General features: G+C 35.4%; 3 protein-coding genes across 3 annotated transcripts; 2 read left to right on the top strand and 1 right to left on the bottom strand.

Moving 5' to 3' along the window:
* The first annotated feature begins 1,218 nt into the window (after positions 1-1,218).
* Positions 1,219-5,256, top strand: LOC101901583 (glutamate-rich WD repeat-containing protein 1). The gene is made up of 2 exons (XM_005182680.4): positions 1,219-2,051; positions 4,215-5,256. Exons 1-2 carry the CDS (start codon positions 1,315-1,317, stop codon positions 4,846-4,848), a joined length of 1,371 nt encoding a protein of 456 aa, XP_005182737.1. The 5' UTR covers positions 1,219-1,314; the 3' UTR covers positions 4,849-5,256.
* LOC101887628 (mismatch repair endonuclease PMS2) lies at positions 4,879-21,921 on the bottom strand. The gene is made up of 6 exons (XM_005182685.4): positions 21,387-21,921; positions 21,170-21,329; positions 19,583-20,286; positions 18,172-19,522; positions 7,405-7,655; positions 4,879-5,050 (listed from the first exon to the last, which is right to left on the bottom strand). Exons 1-6 carry the CDS (start codon positions 21,507-21,509, stop codon positions 4,946-4,948), a joined length of 2,694 nt encoding a protein of 897 aa, XP_005182742.1. The 5' UTR covers positions 21,510-21,921; the 3' UTR covers positions 4,879-4,945.
* Positions 5,294-7,396, top strand: LOC101901750 (solute carrier family 2, facilitated glucose transporter member 3). Its single transcript, XM_005182683.4, has 7 exons — positions 5,294-5,433; positions 5,674-5,775; positions 5,834-5,994; positions 6,057-6,483; positions 6,541-6,753; positions 6,815-6,917; positions 6,972-7,396. Exons 1-7 carry the CDS (start codon positions 5,338-5,340, stop codon positions 7,223-7,225), a joined length of 1,356 nt encoding a protein of 451 aa, XP_005182740.1. The 5' UTR covers positions 5,294-5,337; the 3' UTR covers positions 7,226-7,396.
* Positions 21,922-22,548: the final 627 nt, after the last annotated feature.

The raw sequence follows: 22,548 nt of genomic DNA, 5'->3' as shown, positions 1-22,548 counted from the left end.
AACACACAAATTAAATTTTTCCACTTCTGCACTGCTCTCTTGCTAAGTTTCACCGGTAACGTCTTATTCTTCTTTGGCTTTTCTTATGCTCGCAGCCTTTTATACCCCTCTTCTCAGTGAATCCCGCCAGACGCTCATTTTCCACGAAACACCATTTTCCTGAGCCATTTTCAATTTTCATTCCTTTTTCTTTTCAACTGTCAATAGCCATTTTTTATTCTATTGTGAATTCTCATTTCAGCTCACCCCGGAGTAGTAGTAGGTTCCCACCTACTCAGCAATCATAGGGCTGCCTAGTCACTTCTTAGCCTGAGTCACCCTGTCATTCACTACCTTTATAATACTCTTTAACTCAACCCTGTTCGAGCCTAATTTCGTACGTAGCGAACCCTATCAAACCATTTCCGGCATTTTGATCCCATCGCCACCCAGACTACACACCCCGCAGAAATTACAAGCAAATTGAAATCTCGAAGCATCCTCACCATCCTCACTAAAAACCCAAGAAAACTGAGCAAATCCATTTGAGGACCAATTATGGGATGCACTACCAACAGAATTGGGATAATTTCTGCGGTGGTTGTGGACAGGTTTTGCCAAAAAACCCGGCCCCATATATTTGTTGCCTTTTTGCGCCGAATGTGAACGGCCTGCAACAACTACCTGTATTCTTCTACCATGTCATGTACTTAGCCCTTTAGGTTTTGTCGATGCATACATTGCAATAAGCATTTCGAAAACACTCGAATTTGAAAATTTTCAGAACAATTTGTTTTTATCATTGAAAAGAAAACACACACATAAACAAATGAAGTTGACGTATTAAGCAAAGAAAATAAAAAAATCATATGATACCTTTATTTCATTGTACCAGTAGTGGAATTCTCTAACTCATTTTTTGAGTTACCGACAAAAGTCGGTAAAATTAAAATGCTTCTAATCTTGGTAATTAACGAAATTTATCGGTAAGTTAGCGACGAAATCAAATTAGTCGCTAAGACCTACCGATAGATACCAGTGTTTTCAACCTTAACTTATTTTTTATATCAAAATTTTGGGTTTCAAAGTTCCCGATTTTTGTCTCAAAAAATGAGTTAGAGAATCGTACTACAGGTGTAGTACCATATTGCAGGTTCTGGAAAGCCACTTATATGAACAATAAAAACTTCTCTGTCTAAACTTGGAAAATCTACAAATATGTTTATCGGCCTACATATCCCTATAAGTAGGTCTCTCCAGATCCATACACGTGTGTTGGAAGTTGATATTTTGGACTTGATTGGTCGTTTGGAAGATCTTTTGAATACTAGCACCATGGATAACGAAGATTTGGAAATGGAGGTTGTTGAACCAGAGGATGCCGAGAGTGATATTGATGACAATGACGACGAAGATGATAGCGGTATGAAAATACAAAAAGAAGTCTATCTTCCAGGCAAACCCTTAAATGAGGACGAAGAACTAGTTTGCGATGAATCTGCCTATGTTATGCTGCATCAGGCTTCTACTGGTGCTCCATGTTTGAGTTTTGATGTCATTGCCGATGAACTTGGAACAGATCGCCAGGACTATCCCCTAACAGCCTATATGGTCGCGGGAACACAGGCTGCACGTACTCATGTGAATAATTTAATAGTTATGAAAATGCATAACTTGCACAAGACACAAGATGGCGATGAGAGTGGAGAATACGAAGATGATGGTGAATTGGAAGATGATCAGGACGATATTCAAGATAGTAATGAAATAAAGAAACCACAAATGAGTTGCGCTCTGATCAAACACCAAGGCTGTGTAAACCGAGTACGGTCGAGGCGACTGGGAAATTCTGTTTTTGCTGCCTCGTGGAGCGAACTAGGCCATGTGAACATTTGGAATTTATCAAAGCAAATGCAAGCAGTTGAGGATAATAACTTACTTCGAATCTATGAACGAGAGGTCGCCAATAATCCAGTAAAACCTGTCTTCCAATTCAGTGGTCACCAACAAGAAGGTTTTGGAATTGATTGGAGTCCATGTGCTGAAGGTGTTCTTGCTACAGGCGATTGCAAGTAAGTACACCACCATATGTTTCTTTTCTCCTGATTTGTTTTGGGCAATTATAACTGCGGTTGGAGGAGGAGAGAAGAATGTGTACTGTAAGGGGTCACATTCGGAAAGGGTTGGAATTTGCTGCCAAAGGTAGTCCTTGTCATGCTCATGTTGAATTAAGGGGCGATGTTCAGATCGGCCACATGTAGGGTTTTCTAGCCTGATTATGGGATAGTATTTCTTTTCAACTTTATTTGTTCAGATACAAAAAACGTATTATATTTGGTTCTAGCAAATCGATATACACATTTAATAGCTTCATTTGGCAAAAATGTATATGAAATAACAAGTTCGCCAGGATGACTTCTTAGTATGACTTGCATTAAAAAATATAACTATCAAAAGTGGGCAAGTGGAACCGACGGTAGAAGTATCTTGATGTTCACAATACGATATTTCTTAGAGTTTCAATAAATTTATGAATTTGTCTTTAATTTTGTTCTTTTAATATTTTTTTCGTTTATCTTGCTCAAAAAGTTAAAACATGTGGATGAAAGATTAGTAATGTCCGTTTATGTTATTGTTTAGGGTCGATTTGCAGAAGTTAACTCTTAATTTTGAAAATACCATCCGAAAGAATTGTACAAAATCGTACAGTTTATTGCGAATTTTGTCCCTTAAATATAAACATACCATTTTTTACTATTTTTCTTTAATTTGAATCATGAACCACATTACCCAACTTAAGTTCATCAAAATAGAAAAAATCATGCAAAGGATTAAATATGTTTTTATTTTATACGAATATATTCTGTAACTATTTTGCGTATTAGTACCTAAAATTAAAATTATAGAAAATGCGCGCAGCAATTGTTATTGTGGAATGATTCATCGTTTCGTAATCCCCACCCAACATTTATTATTAAATTAAGTTACATTAAATTCCATGCACATGGATAATTGCATTTATACAAGCATTTTATACAAGAATCTTGGAAGAAACATTGTGTTTTTTAAAAAGATGGCGTACATAACTTAGTAGGAAATAAAATTAGAAAAACGAGAAGGAACATTTTCGGTCGCGGCTGACTGTATGATACCCTTCACTATTTACCCGAAATTTCAATCATTTACTACACACAAACAGTTCATCTTACACATATATAGTGAGAAATAGAATACATTGCCCTCCTTATTCTCAAATGAATACTCATTCCAAATTGATATACTTTCTTCTTCAGCCAGGGCAAAAGATAAAAAAAATAATCGTCAATTTGAATATGGCTTGTCCTTAATAAAACAAATTAACTTCCAAATTTCATCTGAAATAAACGACATTTTTTGCGAGGCAAACCCGTTGCGCTGATTTTTGTCGTTATATGAATTACCTTTAACTGCATTTAATATGCTTAAATATGTTTGCAAATAAAAAGCAAAGCTCTTGTTGAATGAGGGTTTAACATTCATAGAATTGTTTTAAATCATTTATCTGTATGTTTGTTTTTTATTTTTCTTATAATACTGAATAAGTTTTTCAAGCCCGGGGTGTAGACATGAAAGACGTATTCAATATTAGAAACAAAAAAGGTCGAATAAATAAAAAAAACTTTATTTGTAATACTTTTTGCTCCTGCGAATAGGTGCGAGGTATAATTTTGTCATGTCTTCTCCTCTTTTATATTTGTAATCGAATTTGTTGTTAATTTTAAATTCATTTATAATTTAGTTTAGTTACAGACTATTGCTCTGTTCCCGAAACTGCAGTTGTTGTTTAAGTATGAATTAATGTTTAAATACCTAAATACCCAGCATTTAATTTTGAAGGACAAAGCCATTGAAATATGTCTACTCCTAATGACTACATCCTTATTGTAGTAGGAGAGACATATTTTAACTAGCATATGATTGACATGACAAGCCGCATTAACCCGCTCCCGAAGATCCGAAGATCTGCCAATAGAGCCAGTACGTCCAATACGTACGTGTGGCCGTCAAAAGATGAGATGTATTTAAAAAAATCAATTGGAATTCTCAGATTACATGTACTATGTATCGAATTGTCTCGGAGGTTATTCGAATTACGTACGATAATGGTGTAAAATAAAAGCCAGAGTCTCGGCATAGTATTACCAAAAACCTTTTAAATATATTATATATTACAACACCACTTTTTTCTGTTTTAGGCGAGACATTCATATTTGGTCACTTGTTGATGACTCTACATGGAAAGTGGATCAACGCCCATTAGTTGGACATACAGCGTCAGTTGAGGATTTACAGTGGAGTCCAAATGAACGAAGTGTTTTAGCATCATGCTCTGTTGATAAATCGATACGCATATGGGATGTCAGAGCCGCTCCGCAGAAAGCATGCATGCTAACGTGTGACAATGCTCATCAAAGTGACATTAATGTTATATCATGGAATCGCAGCGAACCCTTTATAGCAAGTGGAGGTGATGATGGCTTTCTTCACATATGGGATTTGAGACAGTTCCAAAGTAAACAGCCTATTGCAACATTTAAACACCACACAGATCACATAACAACGGTAGAATGGAATCCCAGGGACGCCACCGTGCTGGCCTCAGGGGGAGATGATGATCAAATAGCTTTATGGGACTTGGCAGTTGAGAAGGATACGGATCAGGAATCCACAGATGCCGACGATGACCTTAATAAATTGCCACCACAACTGTTGTTCATTCATCAAGGTCAAAAAGAGATCAAAGAACTACATTGGCATCCCCAAATTCCCGGCGTGATTTTGTCTACAGCCCATAGTGGTTTCAATATATTCCGTACCATAAGCGTCTAAAATATGGCCTATCACGCTACACAATAAAACTTATCTTTTGTAAATATTCCAATTAATTTTTATTGTGCTCCTTATCTACGCTGCTATCGCAGGAACGCTAATTGCAATAGCTTCCCGTAGTGTCGGTGTGTACCACTTCGTTGTCTTTTAATAAGGCATAATTTATAAGATGTCGCATCGTCGGCCGTCCGTGGGGGCAATTCTGTAATTAGGAAAACGAATTATTGATAATGAAAGCTTCTGTAACAAAAAAAAAAAAAAACAAACTGTGTATTCTGCAAACTTGAGCATTTTATACGACAACTATAGTTTTTTGATAATTACCCAAATGTAAAGTGGCTTTCTTTTTTTTCTCAAATAAAATAAAAAAATATATATATGTATATATACACATATAAATTGATGCAATCACCAACGTTATTTTTCTTTTTTCTAAATGTTTTAAGAGTTCCTGCACGACCGACTGGTTCACAATAGTTTTTATTTTAAATGGGGGAACAAAACGAACTACAGACTCTAAAAAAGACAACATATGCCGGAGAAACGTTCGAGCATCCTGCGATATCATTGCCAGACACACAAAAAGTTCGAATCATCCACATAAGTATACTATACTCTTAATATTTCTATGCGAACATTTACCCAGTCGACCATTACAATCTTCCTGTTATTTTTGATTGGATATTTGTGTACAGCTCTGACTCAAAATTATCTTTTGACCATTACGTTATGGTAATGACAAGTTCGGCTGTAAATCCAACCAATAAATTATTCTTATATTTGTATCCGTTGCATTTCCTCAAACTATTCCAATTTCATTACCAGGGACAATGGACAGCATTGCTGATTTTTGCCGGTTATTGTTCAACGCTCGGAACTGCAGTTCCAGCCGGATATTGTATCGGTGTAATGAACAGCCCAGGAGTGGTAGGCTTTATGTTGGTGAATATGGGCAAATTAAAATATTTATTCAATTCTACTATAGTTTATGCGAGCATGGTGCAAGGACATCTTGGCGTGGCGTAACAACACACATTTATCTGCAGCGAGTCTAGATCTCTTGTGGTCTGCTATAATTTCCATATTTTTAGTTGGGGGAGCAGTGGGGTCGTATGCAGGTGCGATTGTTGCCAATAAATTTGGAAGGTAAATTGACAAGAGCATTATATTTTAACGCTTTTCCGCAGCTACGAGCGTCGTTATTGCAGGAAACGCTGTGTCATGTTTTGTGGATTGCTGTTTTGTACTGGCGGAATCTGTTTTTTCTTGTGCCGCATACTAAACTCTATCGAAATGCTGGTATTGGGCCGTTTCTTAGTTGGGTTGGCGTCTGGATTGACAACTTCGTCATTGCCGATGTATTTAAGTGAAATAGCTCCCTTAAAATATTTTCTCTATCCGGAGAGTCCGAAATGGCTTTACGCGATAAAAGGTGACCGAGAAGAGGCCCAAGTGCAACTCGCACGCTTAAGAGGGGGCAACTTTAAGCCGAACGATTTCATCAGCGAAATGGACAGTGGGGAGGATGAAGATGCTAGGGGCTATTTGGATGTCCTGAAAGATAGAAAGCTTCTTTTACCGCTTATAATTGTGTGTATTTACCAAGGTGGCCAACAACTATCGGGGATTAATGCAGTACGAACGGAAACATGGTATTCAGCAAACATAAAACCATTCTGTTCTATTTTTCAGATTTTTTATTACTCTGTGTCGATTTTTCGTAAAGCTGGTTTATCCGATCAAGAAGCAGAATGGGCAAACTTGGGGGCGGGGTCATTAAATCTAGCTGTCTCACTTCTAGGGCCATTTCTAATGGCCAGAGTGAATCGCCGACCCCTCATGTTGGTTTCAAGCATGTTGTGCAGTATATTCCTCCTAAGTTTTGCTTTAATGTTGCATTTTATTGTAAAAATGTCCCAAACTAATAGACCGGACAAGTGAAACTAATTATGCAAATCGTTTGTAGGATGATGTTAGCTGGTTCGCAGCTGGATGTATAGCTTGTATATACTTTTACATATTTTCCTTCCAATTTGGGGTTGGCCCGATACCATTTTTTATTGGCTCTGGTATGATTCTATGGTATGTGGTGTAATTTGATGCAAATGTATTTTTATTTACAGAATTGTTTCAAGTTGCCCCCAGACCGGTTGCAATGTCCCTGGGAAGTTTATCTTCGTGGTGCTGTAATTTCACTGTGGGCATGGCCTTTCCAACGTTGCAAAATATGTGGGGTCCCTTCTCATTTTTGCCATTTTCGATTACGTGCTTCATAATGTTTCTACTCACAATGTTCTACCTCCCGGAAACCAGAGGCCGCAATCCATCTGAAGTAGCTCAGATTGTGTCGAGAGGATTTCACTCCAAAGTTTTATAATTTATGTAATTGTACTCGCGTGTCATCGGGCTAATGTGTATATATGTGTAAAAAATTGTAGTTAATCCATAGATTCCTGATTCTTAAGCACCCGTTCAAAATTGTTTGCTTTGAGTTATTGACGCAGAAGGTTGCACCATTCTTAAATGTCGTATTGTACGAAACATTTCAATACATACCCATGGTTGTTCAATTTCTCCCATATGCCGTACTAACATCTCCATAGTGGATTTCTTTAAGGACGTGCCTATCATTACAGATTTACGACAAGCCCGAGAAGCAAACATCGCTCTTATACGAGATGGACGGCACATCGTTCCTTCCGGCGCGTCTTGCAACATGAAAATTAATTCATCTATGTCATCCTTTCCGAATTCCCAATTTTTACTAAATGGTTTACCAAGTAGCCGGACCTTTTTTGTAGGAGGTGCTGCAATAAATTATAAGTATACACATTTAGTTAAAGATAAAATCCTTAGTAGGATATCAGTTCAGAAAGAACGTCTATGAACAAGCCTACAATATAATATCTAGAATAAGAATTTGTGTATTTTACATTGTAATAAAAAAAAATAAATATATAAATTCTACATACATGTGACGTCATTAAACATGAATAAAATAAAATATAAAAATATCTCTTTGGCGGCGAGTTGTACGAAAGAGAGGGACACCCGTACAATAAACCATTATCCATATGGAATCCAAATCTAATACGCACTTTGAGTGGATCGAGAAAGAATAAAAGTATTTCCCAGGAAGATGGGACATTGCAACTTGCAAACATTGCAACTTGCAAACATTGCGGAAAAACAAATACGAGTACTTCTAAAATCAATGAAATTAACAGAGGAACGTAGAAGCATTTTTAGTTGTTGTTGTTGTAGCAGTTTTAACATGCTCCGTTGTTTATATTCTGACTAATCCGGCTCTTCCTCAATGTCCAGGTTTAGGAATTCTGCTACCTTTATGGGCTGTAGCCAGAGATCCTATGGATGGAGTTGGGTAGGTTTGGCTGGACAATTAAACAGGTGCAGCGTATTGTGCGGACCTGTATCGCACGCTGGACAGGCGTTCCGCACATCTTCGTCAATTCGTGCCCAATACGAATTGAGACGGCTGCACCATCCTGAACGTAGTTGGGCCAAAACTACCTTGGTTTGCCTAGGCAGCCGACGTTCTTCAGCTGCAATGGGTGGGGGTTGACTCCGAGGATGGCATTCATACTGTAATTATTAACTACCTCTGCGACTGCATCAGTATGAATGCTATTCAGATCCGTTTGATAGGCTTCATCATCTAGGGGCTCTCTCTTATATCGCTGGACCTCTCTCTCTAAATCAGGGGTAGACAGAGAGCCACAGATTTTTTTTGTCATTGTATGTGTTTTGAAATAACAAAATATTGCAAGTGTTTTTTTTTTGGCTCTCTTTACACAGTGAGAAATAATTTGTTAATGTAAGTTTTCACTTATCAATTTCTCTTTTCAAAACAACCCCAACTTTATATTTTATTGTTTAAGTTTGCTTTGATTTTAACGTAAATTTGTAATCGGAATTCGTTGGTGGAAATTGGGAGCTATATTCACACAATTATTTCAATTATGATTCAATTAAAAAAATATGATATAAATACCCCCAAAAAATATATAAGTTGATATTTTCAGAAATTTTAAATAATTGTGATGTCATTTGTGCTTAATAATTTCGGTCTTAACATCTTGACCATCTAAATTGATCCTTTAAAATGTAATACCGATTACCACAGGCTGACAAACAGACATGCAAATAGTCGTAGAATTTTACTCTGATCAAACACTTATATCCCGTGATGGGTCCTAAAATAATATTTCTAAGATTTACAAACAGAATGACAAACGTCATATTCTTTTATTTTTCCCAATATTGACTAAGAACGTACATATCATTTCAGAGAAATCAAGGGATATGAAAATATCCATTAATTTGGAAGGACAATAAATCTGTCTAACAATATGAAATGAATTTTTATTTCTAATCTGTGAATTCCTATGCAAATTGGGATAGAACAGGATCTGATGTTTGTCATTCTGTTTGTAATTCATAAAAATAATATTTTAGGACCGAACGCAGGATATGAGTTTTTGATCAGCATTAAATTACGACTATTTAGAATTTTATTTACTATTGAAAACAGAAAATTTTAAATTGGAAATTTAAAAAAATAACAAATTATTTCTCACTCTGTAAAGAGAGGCAAAAAAACACTTGCAATATTTTGTTATTTCAAAACACATACAATCACAAAAAATTTTTGAGGCTCTCTGCCTAGCCCTGCTCTAGATCATGCAGGTCCTTCCTGACACGCCGAGGGGAGTTCTATCCACCATATGGTGGTTAGGGTGACTCCCACGATAAAACCCAAGCAGGTACTGCAACGAAAGCATATGATTATGCTGACGTAAGGGAAGAACCTTCGTCTCCTCATGTAAGTGGTCCACAGGAGTCATGAGGAGGCACCCTGTTGCAGTTCTCAGAGCGGCATTCTGGCAAGTGGCGGATATTTTCATATTCCTCGCATGGAAGAAGGCGGCAAGCTCCGCGAGATAGTTGTTTACCCTGACACATATGTCATCAACTACAGACATTTTTAGTGCATCTATTGGTTGGTTGAATTGAAGTATAGAAAATTAAAACAAAAAGTTTTAGGAATTTGGATATTTGATTTTTTATACCCTCCCGCAGCCATGTGGCTACAGAGAGTATATATTATTTGATACGATTTTAGACCCTTTCAGGACATTTGGAGTCGATATAGGCGTGTCCGTCCGAAGGGAGTATCCGATTTGATCCAAACTTGATGCATCGTAACATTATGTTCAAACTTAGATCGAGTTCGGAGATGGGCAAAATAGGTCCAGTTCTTTTGGTTCCACCGCATTATTTGATACGATTTTAGACCCTTTCAGGACATTTGGAGTCGATATAGGCGTGTCCGTCCGAAGGGAGTATCCGATTTGATCCAAACTTGATGCATCGTAACATTATGTTCAAACTTAGATCGAGTTCGGAGATGGGCAAAATAGGTCCAGTTCTTTTGGTTCCACCGCACAAAAGGTCAACATTTTTCATAGAAAAAAATGTACCTCATAGAACAAGAAATTATCATTCAATTTTGTTAAAACTTTGCAAATCCTAATATTTGTATCGCTGCTAAGTCAGACGCGAAAATGGACAATATGTCAAGTCCATCAAGTACCTCCCCCACAAAGGCTCAAAAATTTGAACAATCATATCTCTTATAAAATGTAAAAAACTCTGCACATCACAACAGTTACATAAAGACAAGATCTAGTGTGAATACGGAATATAGCATTTTCAAATTAAATAAAACCTTTTGCAGTAATTGAAATGGACAATTCTGCAGTGGAAATGAAAACTTTTGCAACGGAAATGAAATCTTTAGCAACCGGAATGAATCTTTTTGCAAATCAAATTAATCTTTTAGATTTATAGGACGGAACATAACAAATCATTTGCATTTTTAGTAGGTTTAAAATTAAATCAACTAATTATTACTAATATATTGTTAAAGAGGAAATTTTATTATTTATTAATACCTTTATTTGTATAATATCATTTCTTAAAATTTCACTGTATCACACGATGCCATAAAACGCAAGTGTAGATGCAGAAAATTTAAAAAAATGTTTTTTAAATCTCCTCCATGGCAATGTAAGCCCATTCCGTTTGTAACACCTATAAATATTTTCCGTAGACCCCCTAAAGTATATACAATCATGATCTAATTTGATTTAATGATGTCCACCCGTCTATCTGTTGTAATTACGATATTGATATGAAATTTGATGTAGAGAATTGAAATTTGGCACAATATTGTATGGTGTCTAGGATGTTTAATATTGAAAATGATACCGGGATGTTTCTACAGGACATTACATTGTGTTTGTGATAAAGCAAACCATTCAATAGCCCACATAACAAGCCTGCTCTTTTTCCATAATGTATCTGTTGTTAAAAATCAAACAAGTTGCGAATCGAGAATCCTTTTGGCAAGATTAATTGTATGTTATAACTATAAAACTTAATAAAGCTTTACTATAAAGGTTAATTTCGCATTTCAGTCTTGTCCAGGCTCAAATAATAATAAAGGCCAATATTTGTTTCAATTTCCCTCTTTAGCGTTACGTATTAAGAATATATCATATATATTTTATATATTATATATTCTATATCAGATCAATAAAGAACCATTTGTTATTACAATAATTGAAATTTGAAGAAATAATATTATATAAATACAGATATTAAAAATCAATAAAAACTCCTCTTCAACTAGATATTAGTAAAAATTAGTTGGGAGCAAGTTGAGTTTAGGGGCTATGCTCGGATCATTTTGAAATTTTTACCGCAGGTAGGTATTTGTAACCTGATTACGGCAATGTAATTTTTTTGTGGGGGAAATACCCGGTTACCCGGTTATTCGACCCAAAAGTTCGAATACAACATCCGGTTTGTATCCGGTTCTACGTAACCGATATCAATAAAATGGGTATCATTTGAAAGCTTATGAAAATACCTATCCAACAAGTGGTCATATGACGGGGTTGCTGGAACCGGTTTCGGAGAAATTTAGAAAAATTTGCATTTTTGTATGAGTACTTTTTGAAAAACCCATAAAAACTCGAAAATGGACCCATTATAGGGTCTTAAAATCTATACACTATATTATAGCTAACACTATTGCCTTTCCAAAATGGTGTCATATGTGTTGATATCTTTTGTGGTTCCGAAGATATAAGAGATAGAATTCATTAAATTATATTTTTCTCCAGTCTAGATGCATTTGACTTTGACCTTTATAGCTTTTTTAAGCAACCGGCCTTTGGCCGTGGCTTAAGATTTTCTCCTCTAGGGTATGTCCAACACCGGCTACGCGATCCATAGCTTTTCTAAAAATTGTAATTTTTGTAAGTAGCCGGCCTTCGGCCGGGGCTTAAGATTTTCTCCTCTGGGGTATGTCCAACACCGGCTACGCGATCCATAGTTTTTCTAAAAATTGTAATTTTTGAAAGTAGCCGGCCTTCGGCCGGGGCTTAAGATTTTCTCCTCTGGGGTATGTCCAACACCGGCTACGCGATCAATAGTTTTCTAAAAATTGTAGTTTTCGAAAGTAGCCGGCCTTCGGCCGGGGCTTAAGATTTTCTCCTCTAGGGTATGTCCAACACCGGCTACGCGATCAATAGTTTCCTAAAAACTGTAGTTTTCGAAAGTAGCCGGCCTTCGGCCGGGGCTTAAGATTTTCTCCTCTGGGGTATGTCCAACACCGGCTACGCGATCCATAGTTTTTCTAAAAATTGTAATTTTTGTAAGTAGCCGGCCTTCGGCCGCGGCTTAAGATTTTCTCCTCTGGGATATGTCCAACACCGACTACGCGATCCATAATATTCTAACAACACCAAATTAAAAACAAAGCAGATTAACAAGAACGTTAAACCCGACACAAAACTTGGCTTCACTCAAACTGCTTTCATAAGTAACGAATTTAAAAGTCAATATCTTCGGAACTACAAAAGATATCAACACATATGACACCATTTTGGAAAGGCAACAGTGTTAGCTATAATATAGTGTATAGATTTTAAGACCCTATAATGGGTCCATTTTCGAGTTTTTATGGGTTTTTCAAAAATTACTCATACAAAAATGCACATTTTCCTAAATTTCTCCGAAACCGGTTCCAGTTACCCCATATATGACCACTTGTTGGATAGGTATTTTCATAAGCTTTCAAATGATACCCATATTATTGATATCGGTTACGTAGAACCGGATATAAACCGGATGTTGTATCCGAACTTTTGGGTCGAATAACCGGGTAACCGGGTATTTCCCCCACAAAAAAATTATATTGCCGTAATCAGGTTACAAATACCTACCTGCGGTAAAAATTTCAGGTCAATCCAAGCATAGCCCCTAAACTCAACTTATGCCATTAGTTGATATAGTTTTAAACCTACAAAAATAAAAATGTTTTGTTAAGTTCCTTTCTATAAATCGGAAAGTTTCATTGACTTGCAAAAAGTTTCAAACTTTAATTTTTTTCAATCGTTTTGTACTCCAAACAAAACCACAAACATTTCAATGCCAGAAGTACACAAACAATACAGTTTCCTTAATGTACTTCGGCTGTGAGTTGCCGAGCTGTATCTTTGGCGAACGAATCACCGGGAAACGTTTGCTAACATTTGCTGTGCGAAATTAAGACTGATACATTAAGAGTTGTTATTCTACCATTTTTTGTACTTTTTTACATTGTATAATAGGCAAATAAATGAAAAATAGGAATAATTGTATCTTTTATTTAGTTTTTACATTATTTGTAATCTTATATATATAAAAGAAAGTTGTGTAAGTTACTGCGCTTATAACTTAAGAACCGCTGGACTGATTTTAACGATTCATACAAATTCGGAATTGTCTTCTGTCCGAAAAGGATAATATACAAAAAAGATCGCGTAAAAATGTGATATATTAACATTTTCATTTTGACTTTTGAAATGTACAATAGTACTGTTTTATTTTGCATGATATTTTTCCATTTTGACTTACTCTTTTCTAATGTACATTTGTAGTGTTTTTTTATATTTTATTTTAGAATTCGAATATTAATACCAATTTATTTAACTGACTTGATTTCTGATTTCAAAATCGCTAAAAAATCATGAAAAAGAGATCTCATTGCAAAAATTCTCAAATCGGGGAGAAATCGAAAAAAGTTTCAATAGAATCGAATTTTAAAATAATAGTACATTCTATTGACAAACTTTGTAAGGACCTTTAAACATTTGCTGTAAAAAATCAGCGAACAAGTTGAAGATTTTTTCAATTTGTTATTCTTCTTTTGTCAATTTTTTTCAATTTGCATTATCATATTGAATTCAGTGGATTTTTTGTGAACAAAATAAAGAATAATTTTCACTATGTACAATTTTTCACCAAAAAAAAAAAAAAAAAAAATGAAATAAATGCGAAATACGATGTAAACTTACATTTACCTTTCAACTCCAGGGCCTACATCGTGGTTCAGCTGGAAGATGCCAACACATTTAAACAAACAAAAATGACCGAAAAAGCCTAATGGGGCTCATTTCAAAGCGTGGACCTACTTCTTTCATTTGAAAATAATCCTTCCAATGAGAGCTCAAAATGCAAATTTTTTTGGGACTCCAATCAGTAAAATACCAAATATAAATGGTGCAAAATAGTAGATCGAATGGGACTTTTAGTAAGAAAAGGATTTTTATCCTTCCAGAAATTCTTCCCAAACATTCAAGGTACCTTAAATCGCTTTTGCAGGTCATGATATCGATCATAACTCACGGATAAGACCCATATTGGTCTTGACTACACTCATCAATTGATTTGGCTAAACAATTGTATTTATGCTACCCTGGGGTAGGGAACCATTATACAGATAATTGCCACATAGGAATTTATTTAAGTAAAGTCCCCACCTTGGAGTTTCCCGAAGTCCACTTTCACATCTAATATGTGGTCAGAAAAGAAAATTTTGTATTCTATTGAATTTGTAAACCCCAAGAGAATATTGGTTGGGAACGTAGATTTGGGATGTACATCTATATGAAATAAATTGTGGAAACATGAACAAATTACAAAATTTTTGAAAATAGCACAGAACCGAATATTTGTTGAATCGTCATTGAATTATACCATGATGAAAAATATGGACTTTATGGGGTCTCCAACTTACAATTTAAATGGCAAATAAAATTAATTACCCATTATCTTACGGTAATGGGTGCAAAATAGTAATTATATTTGACTATTCTGAAATCATTCTGCCCTCAATTATGAGGTGGATAAAACTATTTTTACTTATTTAAATCACGCGATTTTTTTTTTTAGTTTGACATGCTATGTTCTGCTATATTTTTGATTTTACCTATATTTGTCATCTTGGATTATAAGGGGTAGAAGAAAGTTTTCAATGTAGGTCGATGTTTCGGAGTAGTGCCCTTATAAAAGTTCCTCCTGATTTTACCATATTTCAAAGGTTTTGACTAAAAATGTGTATTTGGGGGGTGAAAATCTTACACAAAAATTTCAACATACCTATGATATGATAGCATTTTCTACAAGTATAGGTACCTACAGGGTACAGGAATTTTAAAACACTTTTAATCGACCAGTACGAGAACTCTTATATCAGTCATATCTGTGAATAATAATGCTTTGACAAATATGCATAATAGACAAAAATTACGGGCCGGCAACGCGGACCGGGCCAGCTAGTGAGTTAATATACGGAGCAGGGATGGAAAATTCAGTACAATGGTACTTTTTTCAGTACCATTTCACTACAAAAAGTACCTAAGTACTACCGCGGGAAATTCAGTACCATTTCACTTAAGTTGTCTCCATTATAATGCAATTAGTGTAAATCGACGATTACTAATTTTAAATATTTCATACACATTCTTACGACACCATTGGCACTAACTTCGGTTATCATTGCAAATGTATGGATATCAGTGACCAGAAAATACTAAAGCTATAAGCAAATTTTGCAATGCAAATTATTACTCAATTGTTATCAACGACGGCACTGACTGTACTGTGTCCAAGCATTTGGCGATTATTGTAAGAACTTTTGATGGAAAGTGTCAAGATAGATTCCTATCACTAGAACATATTGTGGAGGCAACCGGCAAAGGCATTACTGACAAAATAATTGAAGTTTTAAACGGATGCAACATACCACTGGAGAAAATGATCGGGTTTACGGCTGATAATTGCTCAGTGATGATGTTGAAATACAAAGGTGTGCAAGCAATATTAAAATTGTCAGTTCCAAATCTTTTTGTAACTGGATGCGTTTGTCATAGAGTTGGAATTCATTAGCGATGAACTAACTAGTCCCATAATGAAAATGTTCTACTTATTTTTGTCTTATGTTTTAAAATTAATTAATAATACTAAACTTGAAATGCAAATTTTAATGAAATTCTTTCCCAAGGAAGAACAAAATTTTGAAAACATTAACTCCCAATTTAGAGCTTTATCTGATTAACCTGAACTTAAAAAATGTAAAGATGGTAATATTAGTGATTTTTGGCTTAATGTTAGTGTTATTAAAAATGAATTGGGGGAATTAATGTTCCCAAATATATCAAGAATTGCCTTTGGTATATTATCAATTCTCCATTCTTCAGCGAATTTTGAACGAATATTTTCAATTCAAAATGCCACTAAGACTAAAGAAAGAAATCGTCTACAGCTAGAAAGACTTTCTAATCTCATAAGGTCGAAAGATCTTCTTAAATCGAATAATTCTTGCTGTTTTGATTACAAAATTCCTGACAATTTCCTTAAGAAATTAATCATAAAAATAACTTTACAAACTTCAGAATGTTATATAAGAAAAAATGATCTCACATTTTATGTTCCTGGAAGCTATATACATATGTACCTAAATACATAGGTGAATGAATTTGTTATGTTTAATGAATAAAACGTTTTTTTGTAACTCTAAAAGAATTATAAAAAAGTACCATTTTATTTAAAAAAGTACCATTTTAGTACCTTTTGGAATTTTTGATTTTCCATCCCTGATACGGAGAAATGTTTGCAAACGTTTGCAATGGCTATTGTACTACTTCGTTTCCAAACACAAACAGTAAAAACTAAGAAACAAGTTCCGTTATCTTAATATCGGCTTTATTTCGTTTCGTACTTCAAAAAAATACAGAACGAAACGATTGCAAACGTTTTCAATAGCTTATTTTCGTTCGCATCATTAAACTAGGCACACCTTAATGATTGAGATCTGATGTGAATATGTACATTTTCGACCCTCTCCTTTTGATACCTCCCACACTAAGTGTCAACATTTCAAGTAAATCACGATATTTAACAAAAGTAGAGACAGACAAACATAGAAAGAGGACAATCAAACTAAAAAGTTTTTCCTGATATGAGTTCAGTACAATAGGAAAATACCGTAATAGCATAGAAAAGGCAAGATTTCTATCGCAAAGAAAGGCAAATATAAATCAGTGTAATTTTCGAAGCATATTTTGTGGTATAATGTATCAAAGAAAAGTCGAGCTTAGCATAAACGACAACACCTATAAAATTTATATGATCAACAAAATCAACTCCCAAGCCATTAATCTGTATGTTAATACTCCTATCCAGTCGGTAGGATGTACCAAAAATCATTGCTTTTGTCTGAACAACATTTACTACCGGACTATTATTACTCAACCATCGTGAAATAAAACATATTGTTGTGTATCTGTTGTTATCAGAGTGCATGATTGACCGTTAAACAAATAAATGTATGTCGTCCGCGTACAAAAACTGATATAGAAAGCTACTATGTCATTGACATATACAACAAAAAGAAGCGGGTCTAATATAGAAGCTTGAAATACCCCACTGTAAGTACAACCAACGTAAGCTAGAAGACAGATTAAGAAGGAATCAATTTACATGAATTGCACTCAAATGCATTAGAGAGCATAATTTCTCTACCAGATTTGAATGGTGAACACAATCGAAAGTTTTGGATATATCCAGTGCTACAAGAACACAACATCACCTCCATCAATTGCCTCTCTAATCAGATCGGTTAAGTGTACTAAAAGTTGAGCAGTGCTAAGACCAAGCAACTAACTTGCCACTCTTAGGGTGCAGATACATAAATTGTTTTTTTCCTGACTTCGTTTAATTTAAGCCATAATTTATTCGTATTCACCCTAATCTCCTTTGTTATTTTACGAAGAAACCGGCCGGTGACTTAAGCCAATAAAAAAAGGCTTTGTGTAGAGTTGTCTGTTCTTCTACATTAAGAGCGGATCACTAAATTTAACTACCAACTGCCTTAACAATACAAAAGGACAATTTTTTTTTTCAACTTACCGTCGTAATTAATTTCGAATTTAAAGCCATTTTTTTCAAACATCGGCAAGTGATCGATCAAAACCATTTCATTAACAGCTGTCAATTCCAAAGTTTGCGCAACTGCTAGTGGCTGATGGTGTAGCTGTGTAGTCTCTTGCAGAGTTTCAAAGTTATATTTCTCATCTGTAGCATGCTGATCTATTATGAATAGATCGGTGTCTAACTTAGTTATAATAAATCCCAGATTGAATTGACCCAATATTTCCATTCGGGCAAAGTGAACTTTGCTTATCTCCTTTTGCAATTCTGCCTCAGCGGTCTTGTTTTGGCTTGGATTTATTTCGGACCTAAACCGTAATCTTTCCAACTTTGATTTTAGTTGGATCTGCTGTTCAACGTGAATTTCTTTTTGCAGTGTTCTTTCTATGTCTGATATTGAAGTTTCCATTTCACTACATGGTTTCCTTTGCATATACATTTCTGATACACTTTCGTCAAGTGTTAAATTTTTTTCTGAATCTTGCTTTAAGGGAAGGTCAAATTCTAAAACATCGTCCCTCAAACTTTCGGTAGATCGCGGTGGCGGTCTACATTCTTTTAGAGATGAAGATAGTGTGTCAGCCGTGTCTTCTTTTTGCTTGCCATCGCCCTCGACACTTCCATCATCATATTCAGATTTATAATATTGTACTGTAGAAAGAAGTGGACTGGATGTGTCTTCTTTACGTTTGCCATTACCATTGTCATCATTTTCAGGTTCAGATTTATAACATTGAACAGTGGCTAGTGGTGTAGAAAGTAGTGGACCAGGTGTGTCTTCTTTTCGTTTGACATCATCTTCAGTTTCAGACTTATAACATTGAACGGTGGCCATTGGCACGGAATTTTCATTTTTAAGATATTCCTGTATTTTTTGCATTTTTAGAGTCCTCGTCGCGATTTCGTTGCTTTCCGTGCATTTTCGTTTACATGTTTTCGTTGATGATACTACGATACCTTCAGTGTCGCCCGTACGTTTCCATTGGGATAGTACTTGGCTAAATGTGTGCATGTTTGTTGCATAAATATCACTATGCTCGTTGTTTTCATCAGACTTTTCCTTTTTTTTGCCTCCCTCCTCTTCCATCGTTATCATACTGTTTATAATAGTATTTTGCATTTTATATGTGGATGGAATATTGCCGAATGTAGAATCCAGTGCCTTCTTGATTAAGGTCATAAGAATTTTTTCGTTGTTGATGTGAAGTTGCCGTTTATCGGGTGTTAAGTTGACATCAACTGACTCGCGGTCAGTTATAATGTTGAGGTACACGAAAGGAAACTGATGAGGATTGTAACGATGATACACCTCGTTTACTACCTTAGATATCTGCAAAACACAGGGAAAAATATAAATATCAATGGGAGAAAAAAAAATACACTTTATTACATTCTTTGGGTCACATGGCCTCGAATTTACATAAAAGAATTGCCTATCCTTGGATGAGCGGCCACTTCCATGCGAACAACTGGATATGTATCCCTCGAGTTTACAATGCAATACTTGTTCAATGTCTTCCCTTGTTAGACCAACAGTGTCACCTAAATCCTCCTGCAACTCTTCCAGCAGCACGTCGACGTCATTATTTCCTCCGTTGCTCTTCTTCAACGGGGACTTGAGTTCTACAATATCAGAAACCTGACGGCTGCCAAATACAGCTGAAATATTGGAGGATATGTTGTTCGAGCCTTGCGTTTGCAGTATCACCGACTTCTTTCCTTTCGCAGTTTGGTTGGTGCATTTTATTCGCACGCCTTTGCAAACTAAGCCATAAGCCTGGAGAATTTGGCACATTTGATTGAATTCTTTTTTGACATTTTTAACAAAGGCCCTCCTTCTGACCGGAAGCTTTTCGAAGATGTTTTCCAATATAACAGTGGTTCCAACACATCTAGCGCATGGTGTACGACTTTTAATATTTCCTTCGAGGTCCAATTCAATTTTAGTTGCAACCTCTGCATTTCTATGACGTGTAATGATCGTCATGTTGGCCAGAGCACAGAGCGAGCTCAAAGCTTCGCCGCGAAAGCCAAACGTCGCTATCGATTGCAAGTCAGCGAACTCCCTAAGTTTAGACGTGTGATATTTAGCAGCTTCAGTGCGTGGAAGAATAACGAAGATTAACATATTAACGTTATCAAATTAAAGCTCTTTCGTTCATGCCAAACTCTGGGATCAGAAGACATTTCTAATATCAATGTATTCGTCAAAAAGCAAATTTTCATTAGAATTTCGATTTATTGTAGAATTATAGGGAAATGGTGGAATATCGTGATTATATATTTGTTGGCAATATGTATCACTAGAGGAGCAAAAGGTAAATATTAACACATAGACAATTTAATGGTAAATTTTCCAGTAAAATTTACTAAGTAATGTCTTTATAGAGAATTAACATTGGAAATATTTAAAATGCATTATTCCAGCCGAATTCGTGTCGAAGTGAAATGTTGAATTTAGAAAGTTAATTAGGCAAATTTACGTCGAATTTTAGTTCTCGACATAACTTTTAAAAAACTGCACTTCAATAAATGCTGCCCAAATGTACACTGCGTATGGTGAGTGGTAGGTGGGTTAGAGTCTAAAATAATTATTAATTCTAGGTGTCCTTTTTTTATCATGGGTATCCTGCTATTTAACTATTGTCGGGCTAATGGGAGTTCCAATTAAATTTTGAAAATTTAGATTTATATATATATATTGCTATATCTCCCACATCTGACAATTCAAATCAATATTAATTTTAAGGATGCAAGAACCCTTTAAGTAGTGGAACGTAATTGCGACATGAAGATTGGTTGCAATTGAATATGATCAGACGGACGGATGACATAGCTAGATCAGCTCAGATCGTCAAGATATGATGATCGGTATACTGTTTTAACCAATTATAAAGCTCAAAATATTAACAAATATCGCGATGTTCTGATCGAAAGTCTTGGCATGTATTGTAACTATTGACAAAATATAACCTACTCATTCCTTCCAAATTGTGTTCTTCAACGCCGATGCCATTATCACTGACTTCTATGCACTCTGCGCCATGCTCAATTAACTTGACATCTACGCTTGTTGCTCCTGCATCTATTGCATTTTCTACCAGCTCCTTAACAGCAATGGCTAAACTTACAATGACCTGCAACATTAATGGAAAATAGTATTGAAGACATATAGCCGAGCCATTGATTGATACCTGTCCAGAACAAATTTTGTGAACATTGTCTTTACTTATAGATTTTATGCTCCTGGAATCCTCGTTGGTTGCCGGCACGGCACAAGCATCATCGTCTGCCGTATCCATACCGTCCTTTTCCATAAAATCTTTTCTATCAACTGTGGCAACTTTGATACGAATGTCAACTGTGGATTTTGGCGTTGAAAATAGGGATACATTAGTCGACTTGCGATTAATTGTTTGATTTTTGGCGTTGGCGATTAATATGTCAATAGTTGTGTTCCAGAACCTGCAAATTAGTACTAATTAGCACTAATTCTGCTACAACGCGTTCCCGTACTCCAAAAACTAGCAAAACTTGCCGCTCTCTCGAGAAAAAAATGGCGCTGAGTGGTGCACATTTCTGCTTGTTTTAGCTACATGAATTTGGCCGAGCAGAAATGTGCATATTGTAAATTTGACATTTAATTGGCAGGGCTAACAAGGTTGAAAAATGTATTGATACATTTCAATAAAGAAAATGATCAACTTGAAAACTAAAGGAAAAACTAATATTTGTCGTGCAAAAAACAAAAAGAGAAAATATGGAGTAACTGATGTATTCACTTTTGGATGATTCCAGCAGTGAAGAGGACTGGCTGAATGAGGAATCAGATTATTAATTATTATTATAAATTATTAATTTTAACTTATCGTCTTCAATACTCATTTTTTAAATGTTGGCGCTCTTTTCAGTAAGGTTTCACCAGTCCGATTTAGGCTGTTTACTTTTGGAATTTTGAATTTTGACATTTTATCGCATTTCTGCTAATTTTCCGTTCCCTTATTTTTTGAGCAAACCTAAATGAGAATGACATTTCGAACTGTTCTCTCTTCTGCTAGTTTTACTACTAAAAAAGTACTGGAACACAACTAATAAAATTCAAAAGTTTTTTCAAATATAAGTAGATTTTTATATGTTTTCTTATACTACCTCATTAGAAGGCTATTATATTACGCGTTTTCAACAATTTTTACAAATTTAAATAATTTTTCATTCAACATTTTCAATTCCAAAATTGGTTTGACAGTTCATTGTCCCAGCAGATGTGTCGACGCGTCTAAATGTTTAAAGTGTTTTGTAAAAAATATGTAGATCTTTATATGTTTTCTTATACAACGCAAATCGGAGGTTATAATG

This window comes from Musca domestica, unplaced genomic scaffold, assembly GCF_030504385.1.
Source record: "Musca domestica strain aabys unplaced genomic scaffold, Musca_domestica.polishedcontigs.V.1.1 8, whole genome shotgun sequence".
Classification (NCBI taxonomy): Eukaryota; Metazoa; Arthropoda; class Insecta; order Diptera; family Muscidae; genus Musca; species Musca domestica.
This window is presented reverse-complemented; position numbering and strand designations above follow the sequence as displayed.

Coding starts and splice junctions, on each gene's coding strand:
- LOC101887628 (XM_005182685.4), bottom strand. CDS start 21,509: ATGGAAAAGGACGGTATGGATACGGCAGACGATGATGCTTGTGCCGTG. Junction 21,330..21,386: donor ACAAAATTTGTTCTGGACAG/GTATCAATCAAT, acceptor TTAATGTTGCAG/GTCATTGTAAGTTTAGCCAT. Junction 19,523..19,582: donor GGCCATGTGACCCAAAGAAT/GTAATAAAGTGT, acceptor TGTGTTTTGCAG/ATATCTAAGGTAGTAAACGA.
- LOC101901750 (XM_005182683.4), top strand. CDS start 5,338: ATGGGGGAACAAAACGAACTACAGACTCTAAAAAAGACAACATATGCC. Junction 5,776..5,833: donor TAATGAACAGCCCAGGAGTG/GTAGGCTTTATG, acceptor ATTCTACTATAG/TTTATGCGAGCATGGTGCAA. Junction 6,918..6,971: donor ACCATTTTTTATTGGCTCTG/GTATGATTCTAT, acceptor TTTTATTTACAG/AATTGTTTCAAGTTGCCCCC.
- LOC101901583 (XM_005182680.4), top strand. CDS start 1,315: ATGGATAACGAAGATTTGGAAATGGAGGTTGTTGAACCAGAGGATGCC. Junction 2,052..4,214: donor CTTGCTACAGGCGATTGCAA/GTAAGTACACCA, acceptor TTTCTGTTTTAG/GCGAGACATTCATATTTGGT.